This window comes from Centruroides sculpturatus, unplaced genomic scaffold (assembly GCF_000671375.1).
Source record: "Centruroides sculpturatus isolate CEXI.00-Female unplaced genomic scaffold, Cexi_2.0 scaffold248, whole genome shotgun sequence".
NCBI lineage: Eukaryota > Metazoa > Arthropoda > Arachnida > Scorpiones > Buthidae > Centruroides > Centruroides sculpturatus.
In genome coordinates, this window is record NW_019384437.1 from 331,793 (window position 1) to 354,280 (window position 22,488).

A 22,488-nucleotide genomic window follows, 5' to 3' on the forward strand; every position below is an offset into this window, starting at 1 on the left:
AAATGTAATGTTTTAATTTGCCTTTTTTTTTATTATAAATTGCTTAATCACTATAAATAATTTACCTAATAAAATATTTCTGCTGTAGGGATTAGCAGTTGTTATAAACAAACACTTCAATATAGGAAGTGGGAACAAATCCTTCGTCCAAATTACTTTTGCGAACTCTAGTCCATCCGTCTCCCTGATCTAATTCCACCACTTCAAATTCTTCGCCCTCGTAAATTGATATAGATCCATCGCTCTGAGCTATTAACAGAGATTAAAACCGGTTAATAAAATGGTAAAAATGCAAGGCTTTGAATCAAATGTACTGTAATGTAATTTAACTTGGACCTACAGTCAAATGCATAAATGGCCCTGGCAGTGCCTATAACCGGTAGAGGCTCAGAATCAAATTCATTGCCGTAGTCATCAAATTCGTCTTCTTCTTCTTCATCCGGCAAACTAGCTCGACTCATTCCAATTCCACTTTCCGGGCTATTGGAGCTTCTACTTGATATTAAATAAGCACACAATTATTTACACACCAAACTAAAGAACAAATAAAATTTTAATAATTATACTTTGGCAATAAATGTTAGAATCTATAATTTTAAAAATTTCATTATCTGAAAGTACCAAAAAAATTTTGTAATTGCATTAAAGTCTGCACGGTCTCTCTGCAATTCATGCAAATTTCATGGTTTTATTGCAGAGATTTAAAAATTCAAAAAAACGAACAAATAAAATTAAATCTGTTTTAGCCACTTCTTAGAAATTTCCAAAGATTTATATCTTGATTTAAAGACACACAGGAAAAAACTACTTGTGTCTAACAATGTTCACAATTTGTTGTTGTTCACGTGTAAAAAAAAATCTTGAAATTATAACTTAAGTTGGTTATTTTAATTTAGAACATGATTATCCATGATGACATTTCTATATTTAACCAATGCTACAAACAAGATTATCAAAAACAATATTCAATTATTATTTTCTTTTTGGAGTAAAGATTTAAACAATGACTAGGTCATGCATTACACAGAATAAACAATTACAGTAGATTCTCATTAGTGTTTAACTCCTGCGAAACCAATCGTAAGGACTGATATTAACTGATAGTTGATTGAGGCCAAAATTGCATAATAATCTTTGCCGTAACTCCACAGTATAATTTTCTTTTAGTCTTTACAATATTTCACTATTCACAAAAACTTGTCATATAAATTTTTTACTTAAAGAATCATCAAATACTCAAGGAAAAAAATGTCAGTTTCTTTTAAATAACTATTAAGTGCAGAAAGTAGATACATTCAAAATTTTCTTTGGTTTGAATAAATGAATACAATCAGAATGAACACAAGAAATGCATCTTTTAAACTAGATTCTGCTCTAGCACTTTTATGATCTGGATTAGTTGTACTGTTAATTTAGATTTTGATATTTTAAAACTTCATAATACCAATGTACAATAGTGTATAAAAGAATATACAGTACTACTTGATTACTTGCTGTTGAGAACAAATCATACAGGAACATTCATTCCTCCTGATGGAAAAAGTAGATTTTTATTTTCTATAATTTACAACAGATATTCATTTTGGGCTTCATTCCCTTCTTCGGTCCTTATTTTGTTATGTATATTGTTATGTATATAAGAAATTACAGAATGTTTAATATTTATTCATATTTAACATAAACATAACTCAGGTAATTATTTTTTTTAAACTTTTTAAAATATAATTACCTGAGTTATGTTTATGTTAAATATGAATAAATATTAAACATTCTGTAATTTCTTATATAGTTTTACCAATATACATAACAAAATAAAGAATGAAGAGGGGCAAAAAGCCTGAAATCATATCCATTGTAAATTATATAAAATAAACACTCCTTTTTATGGAAAAAGTAATTTTTCTGTATGATTTGTTCTCAATAGCAACTTTATGCTAAGTTCCAAAGGACATATATAAAAGTACTACTATATATTTATTGTAAAATTCATGTTTATGTAAGAAGCTTTTTAAAATATACAGGTATACCTTGCCTTATGTCGGTAATTGGTTCCAAGAGAGGCGACTTAAGTCAAATTTACTTGTCATTAAAAACATTAATATTGAGCACTTAAAGACCGCTAAATAAGAGGACAACACAGAAACACAGATGTTTTCATGTTTTGTTCTCTAGGATTTATGATGATTATATTAACATTTACTGTAAATGTACATATTTTAATATGATTTTGTGCGCTTTAATGCTTTTCTAGTGATATTAGGACTTCAATATTTGTGGTGGATGGACGTAAAGTCGAATAAAATGACTTAAACTTGATTTTTATTTTTTCATACATTTTTTGACAAACAATGTATAACCTGTATCAGGAAACTTAAAACTTCCTGAAAAATTCAAGTTTTGATTAAAATCAGCTAAATTTGTTTATATTTTTTGAAACTTTGTAAAAATTCAGGCAGTTAAGTGAAAGGGACACTAATGTTCAGTTATTGAAGTATATTTTTGAATTTTTTTATTTAAATTACTTAAAAAAATTGATAATTACATATTTTGAACGTAACTTATCTGCAATAAAATGAACACCTGCCAAAATTAATAGTAGTACAGATAGCACCTCTATAACATGGTAGTTAGGTTCCAAAAAAGTGTCGTGTTAGGCAAATCCATGCTATATGAAACAAAATCAAAAGTTAGCAAAAAGCATTTTTTGTAATTAAGAGAAATATGTTTGTTAATTAATTATTGATTGCTTTAATAATCACAATCAAAAGTGTTGCAAGTTAATGTTTAGCAGTGAAGAAAAAATTAATAAAGTTAAATGAGGATGTGGTTACATTTGTAGAAACGAGGGATGTTTTCTTCTTGGCAAAATATCATTTTCTGAGCTTTCCTGTTGACCTTATTCTGAAGTATTGGCAATATCTTGATTTTTCTCTACTTTTTTCATAATCTGATACTACAACTTCCTTTCCTAGCTCTACTTTTGTCACAGTGTAAAATATAAAAATCTTTGTTTTTTCTTTTGTAAATCAGATTTAAAATAAAATCTGTTTGATTCAATTGAGTATTTTGACTCTTTTTTTGTGCTCTTTTCAACTATCACAATATTAATTATGTAATAGGATGTAAACAAAATAGAGGTTGCAATTTTAAAAAAAATATATCAAGGGTGGCTCTAATTTTGGCCACTACTGTATGAGACAATATTTATCTTGATCTTTCTTGTACAGTTATGTTTGTTTTCATCTTAAAGTTAACATTTGGTACAGTGATTGATTACATGATATAGCATCAGTTCCTTTGAACTTATCAGAATAAATAGTGGGAGGTTGAGATGATAATATGTCAACCTGCCAGAAAATAAGATCACATTCTCAACTTTTCATGTATGTTCAGGCCAAAAATTTAAGCATCATAATTTGTAGTAGAAATTTCACCTTAAATATACTGCACCAATTTAATCATTTTAGTTGTCATTTCAAAAATGAGTATGGCAATTATTAGCAAATTTTAATAATATATAAATAATGTTCTACATGATGTACAGTGCAATATATTATTTGAGAGATGTACAGAAAAATGCAGTTCTTTATTAATAGAACCACAACAATATCAGATTTATAAAAATAAAAATTTAAGTTAAATTCAAAACTTTATAGTAAGTTTATATTTCACTGGTCTTAAATATATTATATTCTTACCCATGAGTTGTTAAAGTATTTGCATCTGGATTGTGATTTCTATTATTGTTACTGTTTACATAAGGATTGCTGACACTAGAATCTGAAGCACTTCTTGATAATGAATCTTCCGAGAGGCTACTTCTATGTCTTCTTTGAACCGGAGGTGTTTTCCCATCTGCTTCATTCAAGTAACCCTAAATATAGATGAACATCTTAATAAAAATTAACTGTTGGTAGAATTATTTACAAAACAGAGAATTCTTTTTGTTTTAGTATTTTTAGATACTTTTTCAAGCTTTCAAACTTTTCTTCTCTTTCATATTAGATTTTAAACAGTTTTGCACTAAATAAATTTTTTGACACGGGATAAGAAACTTGCTATTTCCTATAGAACAAATATTTTATATATATTTAATGTATAATTTAAGTTATAAATTAAATTTAAAATGAAAACTACCAGGTTTGATATTCTGTAAATCATTTTTATTCACAATTTAAATAGTGATTCTGAGTGTTTTTTTTTGTGAAGAATTGTAGTAAATTTGTAAAGTTACTAACTTGGGTTTCCCACTTGCTGCTAGTGAAATAATTTTTGCAAATTAGACTATTCATTTGACTAAACAACATTGTGAGATGACTTTTCAAGGGATTTTTTTTTTTATCGGACTCAAAGCAATATTTTCTGGTCATTAACACCAGTAGGCTGTGTTAATTAATGATCACCCCTTCTCATTTCTGAAGCTCTCATTGGTAAAGTACGAATTATGTCATTTCACACAATAGTGCTTTGTTAGTAAATACTGTAGAGACAGATAGTTATCTATAGTATTTTTTGTTAGGTTGCATTCCTGCCAACATTGAGGCAGTTCATATTGGTAACTATTAAAAAAAAAAAAAAAAAAAAAATCTAGCACTTATTGCACAGCGTGGCTATGGAACACACATGGGATCCCATCATGCAGTTATAATTTTCTTTAACAGCATTGCTCCATCTCTCATAAATTCTTTAATAAATAAACTCTGCAAGATTACAAAATGAAGCCCAATCTAATGTACATATTTAAAACATCCTAATGTAATTTTAAATGTAATGAATTAATTTAGTATGAAGCTAAAATTAGCAACATTTGTTGGATATAATCATTCCCTTCTATAACCACTCAAACGGGTTCTTTTTTTTTTTTTGTACAAATAAAACAAAATATTATGTCCTTCAAATCCGACATTCACCAATTTTTTGAGCCTCTCCAATATCAATCATGATAATCTATGATTGATGTTAGAAGCTAAAAAATTGGTGTAAACTCTGTCGCAGACTGTACCTTGAAGGATCAACAAAAACTCCAATCCAAAATGCATTTAAATAAAATATCTGGGAATAAAATCATCTTCTGAATAATTCTTTCAAAGGACATAATATTTTATTCTATTCATCCAAAACCCCCTTTTTTGAGTGTTTATAGAAGTGAATAATAATTAATATATTTCATCAGTAAGTGATGTCATCTCTCAAAACTATAAATGATACTTTCAAGATTATAATAATTATAAGAAATGGCAAAAATTTGCATTTAATTTATAATAAAAATTATTAATATTAAAATTGCAAAGTTCAAAGTTTCATAGTTGTGCCATTTTCCATAGAAGGATCATTTAACAGGTTTATATGTCAAAATAAAATATTGAGACGCTCTTCTTTGTATTCAGAATATTTTGACAATATAGGGCTATGCTAAAGTTTACTAAATTTGACTAACATTTTTCATGACTAATTAGTTTAATTGCTAAAGAATTTTTTCTGGCAGTGGGTGTCCTGCTAATTATGTGCTTTTTTTAATAAGAAAATAATAATATATTAATAAAAATAATTAAAACTAATAAACTATTAAACTAAAATTTATTAATCTCTCTTATATGTTTTACAAAAATAAATGGTAATGTTTGTTAATATTGTTCAAATATTAAAAATAAATGAAAGTACATACCTGGTACTTTTGTAATTCTAACCGAAGTCTTTCTAAGTTATGTCCGTTTTCTGCTAATTGACCTTCTATAGTTAAAGGATTACCCATTGAAGGATTCTGTTCATACACATCTTTCATTCTCATAAGAGCATCCCTGAAAAATAATTAAAAAGTTATCATTATTTTGTATAAAGTTTTTTTCCAGTCACTGTATAGAGTAACAATTACAGATCTTTTTAAGTAGTGTACTGTACATCTTTCAAAAATAAATGTTAAGGCACATTTTTATAATTATATATAAATAAATAAAGTTTATTACATAAAACTGAATTCAAGTCTGTTTGATATATGAAGCATGTACTTAAGATATAAGAAGAAGAAGGGGAAAAAAACCAACAAAACAACAATATATTTTAAAATTTACAGTTAATTCTAATAATTTGATATAAGAAAGCATAAAAAAAGGTTTTATTGATTACCTGGCTCCTGTTTCTTGTTGAATTTGTAAGTTTAAATTATCAATTTTCTGCTGTAGTTTCTTTTTCCGCTGATTTGGCGGCAAATCGCTACAATCATCCTTACATTCATCAATATTATTCTGCATGTGTTTGTAATGTATCTCATTATTTTTTGATTTAAATGACTTACAAGTTATAAGTTAATTTTAATATTATAATATTGTCATTGCTATAAATCTCTTACACTTGTATTATGTAAAATAAATCACATAGAGATTATATTACTATTAAAAATTTATTTTATTCTATAGTTATTAATTACTATTTTATTTCAAATCAAACAAAACCCTACAAAAAAATATATTTAAGATTTTATTATAAAAAAATATTTATATTTTTATATTCTTGTTTTCTTTCAGATTGTAATTGTTCAAATAAAAAGGTGCTTAAAAGAAATTTAAATAAAATACATACAAAATTATAAATTAATTAGAGAATATTAATGAAGAAAAATACAAATATTTTAAAAATATAACAGCATACAACAAAGAAATGATTGAAAAGATNGTCAATAAAATTTATCGTCATCTCAGGAGGTTCATCTGATTTTCTAGGGATAAAACTTACAACATTCAATCTATTATCTATTCAAAATTATTCAATACTAATTTAAATCAACTTATATTACAGTGGATAAGCCACGATTCATTGATGAACAATAAACATGAGAACTGATATAATGTTGTATTGATAATAGAATATGTCAAAATGAATACAGCTAAATTTTGTTTAAATTTTTTTTTTGCTCTAAATATTCAAGAAACTTTTAGGACAAACTATGTGGAAATATTATGATAATAAAATAGCTTTATTAAATAATCAAATTTACGTATCCATCTTATTAAATAAGCATTAAAAAAGAAAAATATGATATAAATCAATAATTGTGTATATAACTGGCTGAGCTATGATGAAAAACATGTCTGCTTGCCAGTTCAGACATGGGTTTGAATGTGAATGGGATCCCCAGGAATTTTCCATGGACGGTTCAGATATGTCAAGTCATCTCTCACCATCTTCCCATCTCATGTATGTCCTAACCAAGTTCCTGTAGTGCATATAGTGAGGATTTATATGTAATCAGTTGTAATCAATAATAGTTAAATGCATTTTCTTGAAAAAATAACATGTTTTGCATATAGATTTTAATGTTTTATTATACTAATTATTTCAATTTAATAATAACATCCAAAGCACAAATTCTATATATATATATATATATATATCAATATATAAATACACAAAATGACAGAATAATTTTGTTAGGTAAAGTGAAAAATTCAATAATCATGATAGAATTGATTCATAATTAGTATTAACAAAAACAACATTGCTCAGAAAGATTAGATGAAAAGATACATTAAATGAAAATCTGTGATACATATGTATCAATAAAACAATCATATAACAAGATACAGAACTGCTTGAGAATTGCAAAGTCAAATTTAAAATATTGTGAAAGATAACTATTTAATTCATTATTTGAATTAAATGTTTTTCACAGAAGTTATATTTTCAATTACATTGTCAATAAAATTTATCGTCATCTCAGGAGGTTCATCTGATTTTCTAGGGATAAAACTTACAACATTCAATCTATTATCTATTCAAAATTATTCAATACTAATTTAAATCAACTTATATTACAGTGGATAAGCCACGATTCATTGATGAACAATAAACATGAGAACTGATATAATGTTGTATTGATAATAGAATATGTCAAAATGAATACAGCTAAATTTTGTTTAAATTTTTTTTTTGCTCTAAATATTCAAGAAACTTTTAGGACAAACTATGTGGAAATATTATGATAATAAAATAGCTTTATTAAATAATCAAATTTACGTATCCATCTTATTAAATAAGCATTAAAAAAGAAAAATATGATATAAATCAATAATTGTGTATATAACTGGCTGAGCTATGATGAAAAACATGTCTGCTTGCCAGTTCAGACATGGGTTTGAATGTGAATGGGATCCCCAGGAATTTTCCATGGACGGTTCAGATATGTCAAGTCATCTCTCACCATCTTCCCATCTCATGTATGTCCTAACCAAGTTCCTGTAGTGCATATAGTGAGGATTTATATGTAATCAGTTGTAATCAATAATAGTTAAATGCATTTTCTTGAAAAAATAACATGTTTTGCATATAGATTTTAATGTTTTATTATACTAATTATTTCAATTTAATAATAACATCCAAAGCACAAATTCTATATATATATATATATATTTTAAAGTTAATAGCAACTTTAATTTGAAGCTTTACATCTTATTTGATACACATTAATTACATATTAAATCTATATTATTTAATTAAGAACAAAATCATAAAAATCATTTAACAAATACAATTATGTTATGTGTATGATCTGTCATTACTAGAATGTATCTTGTATATTCCATATTTAGTAACAAATTCTCATGATAAGTAAAAATGTAGATTTAAATCCCACTTTGAATTGTTTGTTTTCTTAATTTTTCTAATATTGTTTAATTAATTTGTATTATTTTATCATTGTTTGATATTATCATTAGATAATGGCATACGTTCAAAAAGGTTAAATTAATTGCATCATTAATAATTTTATTAATATTGATGAGTAATTGGTATAATTTGATAAATTAAGTAAAATACATTCTTAATTTATGTCTTATTTTGTATTGTATTTACCTAAAAATCATTTCTTTTTTATGTTATGTCTATATTTTTAAAATTATTTGTATAATATAAAAAGATTAAAAAAATACTAACAAAATAAAGAAACCAAATAAATGAAACATGCATAAATGAATTAAAAGAAAATAATAATTGATTTAATAGACAGTCACCACTTCCACATTAATACTTACAAGAAACAATTTGAGAAGAACCAGAGTGCATTGGCAGCAAGGGTGATATTTTCATGCAAAAGGAACAAATTCATTATAGAATTCACCAATAATTTTTAGTGTTTAAATAAATTCAGAAGAAAATAAACATTAAACAACTTAAATATATTCATAAACTAACTTAAAAGTTACTAGAATTTTGTAAATAATTATACACAGTTAAAGATAATAAACCACTTAAAAATAACAATTTTTTCTTTTCAAGCAGCTATAATTTTAATGTATATATATAAAAAAATACATTAATTCAATATCAAACAATTTAATTGATTTTATATTTAATAATTGACATAAAGATCTTAATTTTAATTTAAATATTATAATTTATATATGTAACTTTCATAACAATATCATTTGAAAAATTCAAAATAAAAAAAATGTATTTCATCTTTCTTAAAGCAGAAGTTTAAATTAAATAGTTTAATATATCAATAACAAAATTATAAAAAACCAAACTATAGTAATAATCAAATGATAAAGCTAGATTAATTATTAGACTAGAATGTGGCTAATTAATTTATACAAATATTACTTAATTTGGATTTCATTTAATGCAACATGATAGTTTAATACAATATGGCTTAATTTAATAATAAAAAAGGATTAATTAATTTAGACCATTCTTGAAGAAAAAATTCAGAGCAGGATTTAAACCCTTCTGCTTATCATGCAAATGTGTTGCCAATTACACTAGTTGGACCACTTGTCTGATCTTTGCTTCCAGAGTAATTAATTCACAAGATATAACTGACCATAACAAATATTATATAATTTTAGCCTTGAAATTTTTTAGGTCAAATTACTAAGATCAAATCATATTAGTAAGTGACTTATATGGTTTATCTCAAATTAACTGGTCGAGAAGCAAAGATTGGATGGAGGTCCTGGTATCTAGGTATTATAGTTCTTAATGCATCTGCAAGATAAAAAGAAGTTGTGGGTTTGAGTCTTGTCCCAGATTGATCTTTCTTCCAGAAAAGTCTAAATTAATTAATTTGTTTCTTATTATTAAATTTAATATATTAATTTAAAGAGGGTTTCAGTTTGTCTGACTTAGTTTGAGTAAATGGCAGAAGCTAAAAATATAGTTTAGGTATAAAATTAAAGCTTTTATCCTGTAGATGATGCTGCTGAAGAGAGATTTGGGAAAGGTGCAATGGTTCAGGCATGGTGAAGGGGCAAAGATACAATGTTAAGTCTATAGAAAAAACATGTTAGGGTCCCAATCTGTTAACTTTAGTCCAAGCAATTTTTTAGCATTTTGAAGTTTTATTATTGTACATTAAGACCATTGTTCTTATTACCCTCTCCCAACTCAAGTCAACTAGGAGGCATCTCCTAAAAATCCCAATCAATGCAGGCATAAGCAGCTAGTTAAATGTAATACATGATGGATGGCAGCTTAACCACCTACCTTTAGTCCAAATTATTTGATATTCATATAATTAATTGGCCAAGTTGTAGTCTAATAGTTAATCTGGCCTTATCATTTGATTATTACTATAAATATTTTGTAAAGTTTTACAATAGAGGATATCTTTGATTTAATAAAATAATGAACTAATTGATATTGAAAATTTACAACAAAAATTACCTTATTCAAACTGAAAATGCCAAAAATTCCTCCTCGTTTTTTCAGTTTTCCAGCCGAAACCGTTCCCTTAATAGTGTCTGTTTTATTATATTGTATGGCATGACCATTTCCTGTCTGGTCGGATATTTTCATATTACTGAGATCTTCAAAAGGAATGTCTTCCGGTGGCGAGAGTCCAGTCTTATACATATCTGAAACCATCTCGGAATCCTAATTTCAAAACCACATACATCGTTATTATGAATATGTAACAAATTTTCTATACATAACTGACTTACATTTTTAGGATTAATACTTTCTGCTGAGTCTATCATTCCATCCAAACATTTATTAATAATAGGCAAGACGCGTTTATGAACATCAGCAGATTGTTTCATAAAATTCTGGATGCAAGCTATCCGCCTCTCTTCCATATCTTGTAATTGCTAGATAAAAATTTTCAATGCAAATATAAATTATAATAATAAAATTAATCTAATATAAATACTATAGCAAAAAATATTTAATAAATGACAAAAAACTTATGATCAAACAAAAAAATATTAATATATATTTAAATTTTAAGCATATCATTTATCCATTTCTTTTAGAATATATCATCAACCAATACTACCCAGTGATAATTCAGACCATTAGCAAAGTACTTTATAAATATTATATAAACTTACATTATTAAAATATAAAAAAATATGCTTAAAATCTAAATAAGTTTTTCAATATTACTGATTGGTTAAAGCATTATTAAAATTTTAATTCAGAAATTTTAATGATTTATAAAAACTAAAATAGTTTTTAAATTATGAGTAATTAGACTTGGCAATTTTCTATTTAATATTTTGACATAATTATATTCAATTAATAATAGTTAAAAAATTATCATCATCATTTATCGAATATAAATTTGAAAATAATACAAAACTGATTATCAGCATATCTAAAAACATTAATCAAATATTAATATTTTGATATACAATTAAATATCTGATAAATTATCAGATTATTAATCTGTGTAATAAATGTAAGATTAATTGTTCTAATAAAAATGTTGGATAATTAATATATAACATATCAATGACATGATAACAAATTAAATTACACATATTTTTACATGTAACTATTAATTCTTTCCAACCAAAAGTATTTCCAATGTTCAATTTTAATAATAGTATCTCAAATATTTTTTATAATTTCTCTGGTTCTCAAAATATTTATCTCTACAATTGTTATTTTAAACACAATTATTATCATTAGAAATTTGTTTAGAATTACAAAAAAGACTGTCTAATGTAGGATTGTGCAATACTTTTATGTTATTAAATTATTTGTGATCAACCATTTGCAAATTGTTAGAATAAATACCGATGGAAAATTTGATTCATTTCTCAATAAACATTAGGATCTAAGTCACAGATAAGTAATTTTAGTATTATAATTTTGTGCAAGTCCTTTGTATACAACATGCAATGTGCTTTGTGCTTTATACACTATATAAAATAATGATTTTCATAAGATTTTTCAATTCTAAAAACCACAAAGTCCAAACAAGCATAGTTAGAACAATGTCAAATTATTACAATTTATACATTATTTAACAATTGCATTTTCATAAACTCTCAGTTTTTCTTAATAAAATTATTTCTAATTCCCTTTAAAAATGAACTTGCACAAAATTTAAAAGTTTATTCTCCAAATTATATTTTTGAAATAAAATTAAAACATATAATAAATCTATTTTTCTGCAAGTTAAACTTATCTAGAGAAAAAGAATATCTATGTATCAGATCATACTTCCACATATTAAACTCTTATTCTTACCTGAAATAATTTTGGCAAATAGTCAGAATAATGTAATTTTTGCCATTCATTAGTCTTCTGTAGATGATCAGCATAATCATTTTTCGTAACTTCACAAAGCTGACTTTTCATAGTTGCTAATGATTTTGCCTAAAAAATAAGATACATTATTTTTATTCATAATCAGTAAAGACTTAATCAGTGTAGCACTTATAGCATTTTAAATCACAATTTAAATATTTACATTGATTCAATATAAATGATAAACTAATGGTATATTATTTAAAAGATAGTTTTTTCAGAACTTTTTTAAAATTTAATTATTTGCAGCACTGTAAGGTAAATATGTTTATATTGGTTCAAATGACAAAGTTTGGTTTTAAAAGTTTTTAACTTTTTGAATGATGACTTAACTAATCATTAAACTTTACATTGACAATAATTTTTCAATTAAAGATGAAAAATAAACAATTGTTAAACTGTTATTTCTCAAAAAGTTTTAAAAAAATATTTAAGTCCATACTAAACATTTCACTTTTTTTTTTTTTTTTTTTAACAAATAGTCATTTTTAAGCATGCCACGAAATACAAAACATGTTAAAAATACAAAATGACTTTTAAACACATCAATATATTCAATTGAAATAATTGTCTTTATCTAACAAGTAAGATCTTTTTATTTTCTGGAAACATTGAAAAGATTTGAAAAAGCAATAAGAAATACAAGGCTATATGTAAAAGCTCCGAATAAATTTCTGAACTGTGATGATGCTCATGGAACTTACTTAAAATTGAGATTTTTTTTCTTTTTTTTTATTTAGAATAAAAAATGAAATAATTTCATATTTTATCATATTTTTAAAAAGCTCAACACCACCAGCTTCAAAATAAAATATAGAATGCTACGGTTTTTAGATTATCTTTATCAAATTAAAATGAAAAGTAACACAGCTGTAACTAAGGAAATAATCTACAGATTCCAAAGCCAAAAACTGTTCACTTAGAATACAACTGAATCATTTAGAAAATACATTTCTTATAATAATGGTTGGTTGTTATTGTTGATGCTACTAGATAAAAAGTTCAGTTAAAAATTGTAATTCTGTATGTATTCTTCAGTATGGGATTAGAGCTTAAAAGCATTTGACAAAAATAAAAATTTGAATTATAAATGTTAAATAAAATTTTTAAAAATCCAGTTTTAAGTTATTATGAAGAATTGTTGAACTTGTCCATAAAATCTATTATTTATTAATTGAATTTTGTTTCTAAAAGAAAAAATAAAAAAAAATAAAAAAAATAATAATACATAGTGTATTTCCTCAACCAAATCTTGGTCTTTGAATAAACCCAGGGAATAAAGGCACTGTTAAAAATAAACCCTGGTTTGAAAAGCTTAGGAAACATATTGATGTACTGTATATTTTAATGTAGTTTTTAGAATGACAGATAAAGAGTTTAACTAAAATTCTAACTTTTCAAATTGTTGAGTCAGATAGCATTTTTACTTCAAGGTTCATAAAAATGTTTTTTGAAATAAAATTATAAATTAAAATAACTGTAAATAATTGCTTTCTTGTTATGTCTTGTTGTTTGAATGTGTTTATTGCCACTAAAGCCAGAACACATTGAGAATTATCCTCGTATTTAAAAAAAAATCTTTTAAAAAACTTTTTTAACCATTTTAATTTAAATTTCTGGCTGCATTGAATATTTTAATTATTTTATTAACATTATAAATGTTGTTGAATATTGAGTGTGGGAAAGTCACAACTGAGTTCATAAGTTGAGAGCTTATCAGCAAAAGTCAATTAGGAAAACACAAATTGGAAGATGGTGAATTTTAACCAGAAGATAATAGTCAAGATCTTTATTACTACAATAACATCAAAGCAGACATGGATAAAAAGTAATAACCAAACTGGAAGATGACAGATCAAGGTTAACTATGAAAACAGTAATTATTTCAAATGTTGTAGCTGTAACACATAAATGCAGTCAATAAATGTATGAGTAGGTTAGGTAATTCTTTCAATTTTTATTCACTCATCTGGAGCAAAGTAATAAACTCTGGAAAATACATACATTTTAAAAATAATTTCCCAAGGTTTAATTGAAGAAATATGGTATGTGTACCTGTACATATAAAAATATATTTGAACATATGCATGTTTATTTAAGCTTGTTTGCTTAGTTTCAACAGAAATTCAATCATCTTATCTTTGATAAAATTTCTGTGTTCTTGATGTACCACATATATATATATATTAGAGTTATCTTAATATTAAAGGTTTATTTGGTTCATAATAGAACATTTGGATTTAGATTTCTGGAACTTTTCAGTTTGATTTTGTTTAGAATTAGATTGGATTTATTTCACAAAGTATCTGTTTACAATAGTTTATAGTCTGGTTCATTTTGTCAATTATGAGCTAGGTCATTTGTATTGAAGTTGGTGAGCACAAATAAAGAATCGGTACGAAAGCTATGATCAAAACTACTCACAAATAATCATGAATGTCTGGATTAGATTTGAATTCATATCACACAACTACTGTAACTTATCCAACTAACTATAATACAGTATAAAAACTGCTTAGACGACCACCTGCATTCAACGGGCACCTGTCAAAATGGGCAAAAATTTCTGGCACAGAATAGTTTATCCATAGAGTCTTTGTATAAGTTACCAGTATTAAACGACCACCTGTGTAACACAACCATGGGCATCGATTTTTGGTCCGAAACAACATACAACACCTGTAATAAGCGACCACTTTTGCGAATGTATCTGATCTAAACTCTCATTCAAACCCATCCTGGGCACTTCTCCCACCCTTGAAATTAGATGCAGGTGTTAATAAATTAGTCTAGCAACAAAGGAAATTCATTTCAGTTTGTTGGAAAATGTCTGAAAAACAAAAGAAATGCAAAGTATTGTCGTTAGAAGATCGTGTTAAAATCATCAGAGAAAGTGAAAATGGTTTATCACAATGGCAATTAGTGGCGAAGTTTAAATGAGAAAATGAAATTTATTTTACTGTACACCTACAGTATTTTCCTTAGGGGTATAAAATATTGTACATGATACAATTAATCGGTTGATCTCATCATTTGATAAAATTTATTTTATTTAATTATTATTATTATTATTTTTTTTTTTTGAAGCTCATATACAGTACATGTGCGATAAATAGTTTCTGTATCAATCTACATTATTTCCACGATATTTTTAGAAAAATAATATACAAGTAATTTTCGCATGCAAAATATTCAAAAAACAATAAACGCATTAATGCAAAAATCAGTTTTACGGGCAACCTTCCTTTTTCAATTCTGCAATGACAATCGTGGAATGTAACGAAATCGTATAATGAGACATAATAATAAAATTGTTTTATTATTGATTAATAAAATATTAAATAATAAAAAATACAGTATTTTTAAAGTTAAAATAAGATTAAACTAATGAATACCAAAACCAAAGTGATGTAGAGATACTATGCGCTTGTGTATCGATGACGTAATACACGTAACTGAGGAGCGAATGAAAAGAACCGAGTTGAATTAAATTGGAAAAAAGAAAATTTGCATTATAATAGAGAAAATGTGACTGTATTGTATTAATCTTTAAAATATTGGTATTAAATCTGTCTTATAAAATCACGATGACTCCTGTAAATTGAGTTACAGTATCTGATAAGAATAAAATACAATACCAATATAGCCCTATCGTTGAAAAAATTCGCTTATTTTTGCTCATCTCGAGTTTTGCTTAGTAGAAAGGCTAAAAAGTGCACAAATACTTACGGAAATATGTTATTACAAGACTACCTGTCTAAAAGACCACTTTTTGAAGGAACCGTGGGTGGTCACCATAGACAGGTTTTACCGTATATGTTTTTAGATTTATTATAAACAGATTTGATCATAATAAATAATTGTTTACATATATAAAATAATGTACCTTTTCAACTTCTGCTCTAGACAAATTAATATCTGCATCTGCTCTAATATAATTATCTTGTGCTTTTTCAGCTTCTTTGAAAGCTTTTTCATATATTTTCTTTGCCTAAAATACATTATTATTACAAATTCAACATCAAATAAAAATATTATATATATAATCATTTACCTTTTCTAACTGAGCAATTGAATTCTGTAATGTATTTTGAAGTTTAGCACCTTCATGTAAATACTGTAAAATTTTAAAAATACATTAAAATATTTAATGAAATAGAAAATTTAAACTAAAAAACTAAAGTTTTTTAATTTTATACCTTTTTTCTTTCATCTTTCATTTCCTTAACAAGAACTGTTATTTCTTTTACAACTGAAGTAGTAAGATTTTCTGCAATAAGCTCATGTTGACCAGCTAGATCATTAATTTCTTTTGTCATCTGCATAAATGCCTGACATGAAGATAATCTGTAAATATTAATTAAAATAAATTTTTTAAAACTTTTTAATTATTTGAAATTCTTTTGGACAGTTCCATTTGATTCAATTCAATCAATGTTATAACTTGATATATTATTAAGAAAAAACTGGCAAGGGCTCTTGCCTGACTTTTCCAGCATTCAAACACAAGGTTAGCCATTATGAACCATTAGGAAGCTCATTAATTTTCAATTATACTAGGATATAAAATTTAAGTAATAACAAAAGCTTAAAAGAAGTAAATTTGTTAAATTATAATATATATTTTTTTACATGTAAAAAAAACATTATGACACTAGCTGAAATTAAATTGTTTGTGGTGTAATCTGTTATATGATATTCTTAAAAAGTAACTTTTATATTATTAATTGTTATAAAGATGCAAAAAAAGGTTTAACTTTGAGTGCAGAAATAAATCTTTAAAAATATTGTAAATGGCAATAATGACAAATTTTCATTAAGTTCAACCCCATTCAAGATATGACACGACATGACTTCTTTTCATCTCCCCATTCCCCTTGAGTTGCTTTAGTCCAAAATTTAATAGCCTCAATGCCTCTTATATACAACTTACCATGCCAAATTTCATTTTTTAATCTTTATCCCATCTGGAGATATTACATAAAATAGATGCCAACACAATTTCCCCCCTTTTTTGTTTACTCTTTTGGGTTCAGGTCTCAAAACATTGTGATTTGCAAAAAATCCAGAAGGTAAATTTTAACATGATTAGAGCATGTTATAATACCAAGAAAGTAAAATGTTAATATAAATTTGAAACATATTAAATATTTCAACAACAAAAATCTTATTTTTATTGACATTAAAGTTTTTTGAACAACATCTAACATCAAAATATCACTTCTCTACAAAATAAGATAATTTTAAAACAAAATAATTTTCATTATTTCCCATAGTTTGGCTAATCAATATAATGAAATTAAGAATTTTAAACATTTTAATTTCAAGTTTTACAGATAACATATATTAAAACATTTTAAATTTGTAAACATAAAAAGATGTAACAAAAACAACAATCACTTCAGAAAAAACAATACTTACTTGTAATACTCATCTTCATTAATTTTCTTTGGTAAATGATTTTTGATAAGTTTTCTGAAAATAATTTAATAAGAAAAGATAAAACAACTATAAAATATCTTTGTTTTGCTTTCTGTTACAATAATTGCAAATCATCATTTACAAAATAAAAAAATTCATTTAAACATTCATCCATCAATGAATCTCTTATTAATGATTTGTATCTGTAAACTACAGCTTTTATCTTTAATATCAGAATCATTTTTTTCTTTTAATATTTGTATTAATCCTTTTCCATGTTTAACAAGTGAGAAATATAAATCCCAAAAAATTATTTTTATTATAAAAATGAAATTTCTATACGTAACAAAATATTTTGAATGCTGCAGTATTAATCTTTAAAATGCTACATTACAATAAAACAAAGAATAAGAATTCAAATATTGTTTCCAGTGCTTTTTGCTTATAAGGTAAATTTTTTGTATCATTATTCTGTGTTTTACTGTACCACTGTATAAATATATCAGAATATAAAAATATTCCATATTTAAATGTACAATAATGCAGTGAATATGTTTTAATTCAAAGAATTTGTACTTAGGAATAAGTAATACAATTTTTGGAATAAAAGGGTTTTATGAAGCTTGTAAACCATGAAGCGTCTGTTTTACTGAATGTGCATATCAACAATGGCTTTCATTCAATTCCTCAGTGATGACAGAGGAGTGCCCAGATCTTGGTTCATCATGGATGTTTGTTCTTCTTTTGTTGAATAAACAATACCACTTATGAACATTTCCCTCTTCATTATATCTTCCCCATAAACTTCAATATACCAATGATGAATTTCTCAATGAGAATATTTTTTGCATTAAAAAATTGAATTATCATACTTTGCAATTGACAAGATTAATATGATTTTCTAAACACTATCAATAAATATGTTTTCATACACTAAGAATCTCCGAAATGACTAGTAGCATCCTGGGATGCCTAGAAAAAGCTGTTGACCTTAAAACAGCTTCAGTTAATGTCATGCATAGATGGGATGCTCAAATGATTCTTACTTTAAAAAACAGCCTTTGTAGATATTATTAGCTTAATCTAATATTATCTTTTACAAAATGAAAATATATTATTGATCTATTAAGAAACAAAGTTCCACATAAAATTCAAAATCCATTAAATATTAAAATTATCTGTACAACAAACTAATAATAATTATTATTATTATTATTTAAATTTAAACAAATATTTATGTAAACTAACTTGAGTTTGTAAGCATATTCATGTTCAATACTGCATCTTTCTTTAACAAATTGTCCATATCTGTCTAAAAAATCAATTCCTCGATGAGTGTGTATTGATAGATTGTCATATTGATCCTGAAAGAAAAAAAAAAAAAAAAATTTTACTTTAATAAAATTGTAAGTATAGCTTTATAGTTCTGTGCAAACTGTACAGATATTATTGTTATAAAAATTATATTGACCACCAAAATAAATTATAATGATGATAATAGATAATACAGCTTTAAAATTTAGAATTTAATTTAGTTTTTCAATACATTTGATATTTTTGAAGAACTTGATAATCATTTTATGATATAAAAAATCAATATATAACTAAAATCAACTTTTCTTTATTATATAATTCATTTCTCTAAGTCTATCTTTATATTCCACAAATTTTCAATGGACAATGTCAGATCATTTAACTATAGCTATTTAATTAAACTGGAGGTATTTTGTTATATTTCAAAAATAAAAAAATAACATGGAATAGAATGCTCTTTCTAATACATTTGCTATTTTTCCAAGAGCCATTATATCCAAGTCCAATGGTAATAAGATACAAACTATTACTATGAAATATGTTTTACTGCTTACAGCACAGTAAATAATCATTTACATATTCTCTTTCATGTTTGATAAATTTTTGCACTTGAAACTGAGTTTTGTTGGGAAATATTACACTTTTCATCTAATTATACGAGTTTCATAAATTTTGTCAATAACTTTGAGTTTAAAAAAAAAAACCTTTCTTTTCAATTGTTTGTTCTTGCAAAGCTTAGAAAATTTTTTTACTTCATTTCACAGTTGAAGTATCCATCAATTGTAAATATCTATGAAGATCAAGGATAATTTCATCTGAGATCTTCACAAGTTATCATTTTGTACTTAGATCAAAATTGTTCCCTTTGTTAAAAGTAGTCATCTTTTAAATAGACATATAATTCATATTACAGTTATCATGAAATTCAATTTTTATCATGTTTTCAAGGCTTATAACTGTAATTAGATTTAAGAGCTAGAATATTTTACTACTTATTCTATACACAGACACAATAATTACATAATAAACTGTTGGACTCATTTCATTTAAGTTTGAATTTTTACATTTTAATTTAAAATATAAAAATACAAAATAGATTCAATTTTGTTAAATATTTTCTATATAATATTAAAAAATAAGTTTTTAAAGAGTTCACCAAGAATTTGAAATTGAATTTTAAGATTTTTCTTTATGATGGAAAATTTTTTTATTAATTTTATTAAGTCTTGTTAAGTAACAAGTAAAAAAACTGTTAATATAAAAGCGTCTTTTGAGAATTAGCATGTAAGATAAACATATTATCTAATAAAATTATCAGAGATATGAACAGAATAGTTTTCAGCTATTCTATAAGCATTTCAGTATCAGTATCAAAAATCCATTATTTTTATTTTAGTAAATCATAAAACTTAGGGCTTTTATAACTGTTAACTTAACAAAATATATTAAGAAATTGTATAAAAAGATGCTTGGAATTTTTCAATACAAAATGAAAATTTTAGTAATATTTTTCCTTAATACCTTTTATATTAATGTAAAAAATTTTGCTACAGATAATTATTTATAAAAATTTTAAACCTATTTTTCATTTTATATATATTTATTTTTACTATAGTTGCCAAGCTACTGTCTTTGTGTTCTGTATTCTCAAAACCCCAAGAAAAGTCACAAATATGAATTTAACATTAATTTGGATAATTTTACACTTTTGTAAAGAATGAGTTTGGCATACCTTATTACAAAGAACATTTTATCAATTTATAAGCTATTATGTTTGATGCTAATGAAAAATATTAGAACCTCTTCATCTATTACATAATAATTTGTTCAATTTTAAATAAAACAAAAAGTCTGTTTCAAATCAAGGATTTTAAATCCTGATGTTATATTTAGTAATCTAATTTACATCATCATAATTAGTTTCACAATTATCATTATTTCTCAACTATTCTATGGAAGAATTGCTAATATCAGAAAATCTGAGAATTTTACAAATTTGTTATTATGTGTCTATATGTATGTAGATTTTCACATACAGAAGTATATGGTATATTTTCATATTAACTATACTAGCTTCAAGTATTTCCTACTTTGTTTTTTCTTGGTTATTTCTATCAATATAACAAAAGACTATAGATTTAAATTATCTCCTCTACTGAGTCACAATCTAGTGATTGAGAAATATTACTCTGTAATAAATAAGATTTGTAATATAATTAATCATTTAATTAAAATCATTTTCTACAACAAATAAACAAAAATAATAATTCAATAAATAATAATTTTCCTTAATGGACTTAATTGTTTTTTAATTTTAGACTGACTAAACTCATTCTAGAATTTATTATGCACTACTTTAATCATATATTCAAAGTTTTGATATATCTTGATACATCTCAAAAACTTTTACTTCTTTCAAATATATATATACATACATATCTTATTCAAAAACTTCATTTAACCTATCAATTACAATAAATTATCTTGTCTTAAAACTACATAAAATAGCAAAATATTATCAATTTTTGAAAGAAAATAAATTATATCAGCCTAGCAGAAACAGTACGCACGGAATGTATCACTAACATACAAACATCAAACAGAACAGCTAAAATAGTTTTTAAGCTAGCATACCATTATAATACTTATATAAATAACTGACCTAAATTTCACATTAAGATTTAATAACTGAAAGAACATTTTTAGCATAATGAATTTTAAGTTGATTTATTTAATTATAAAATATATTAATTTAGAACTACTGTTAAACTATAGGAGGCCTATGATCTCTCCTATCCTTATATAAAATTTTTATATGATGTATAAACAAATGCTAGTTAGTAACAGTTATCTGAATTTATTCATTATATTCTTTAATGAAGAAGCATAAATGCATTTATTCTACTAGATTATCACCTTAAACAGTAATTATATAATAAATTGCAATTGAGATTAACCTGCACAGCTATCTGCTTAAAAGTAGTAAAAAAAAATTAAAAAAAAAAAAAAAACAAAAAGGTGCTTTTTGAAATTTAAATGTTTTTTTGCATGCCTGATGTAAATTAAAATGCTGTTTATTGGAAAAAGAATATAGCGAACAAAACTGGTGTGCCAATTGCCTTTAGTCTGTAAGGAAAATTAAAATGTACTAATTGGCAAATTTTTTTTATTAAAACTTTTTACAAATTATCTATTGTGATCTATTTAATATGTTTTTTTTTT

The 22,488-nt window shown here is 24.9% G+C and overlaps 1 protein-coding gene across 4 annotated transcripts in view; it reads right to left on the reverse strand.

Annotated features, from left to right (window-relative positions):
• LOC111619974 (formin-binding protein 1-like) overlaps positions 1–22,488 on the reverse strand; it is a 43,033-nt gene that overhangs the window by 1,161 nt on the left and 19,384 nt on the right. The window contains exons 2-14 of one of the 4 annotated variants that reach the window (XM_023361811.1): positions 19,201–19,316; positions 17,953–18,006; positions 16,731–16,878; positions 16,586–16,648; positions 16,418–16,522; positions 12,472–12,600; positions 10,935–11,081; positions 10,657–10,866; positions 6,124–6,221; positions 5,666–5,798; positions 3,699–3,874; positions 341–495; positions 66–249 (exon numbers count right to left, since the gene is read on the reverse strand). In XM_023361811.1, the coding sequence (XP_023217579.1) occupies positions 92–249; positions 341–495; positions 3,699–3,874; positions 5,666–5,798; positions 6,124–6,221; positions 10,657–10,866; positions 10,935–11,081; positions 12,472–12,600; positions 16,418–16,522; positions 16,586–16,648; positions 16,731–16,878; positions 17,953–18,006; positions 19,201–19,316 (1,692 nt within the window). In that variant the 3' untranslated portion in view covers positions 66–91. Of the gene's footprint in view, positions 1–65; positions 250–340; positions 496–2,239; positions 2,666–3,698; positions 3,875–5,665; positions 5,799–6,123; positions 6,243–10,656; positions 10,867–10,934; positions 11,082–12,471; positions 12,601–16,417; positions 16,523–16,585; positions 16,649–16,730; positions 16,879–17,952; positions 18,007–19,200; positions 19,317–22,488 lie in introns of those variants that run through there. The other 3 variants (XM_023361807.1, XM_023361808.1, XM_023361812.1) reach the window with 3 other exon arrangements.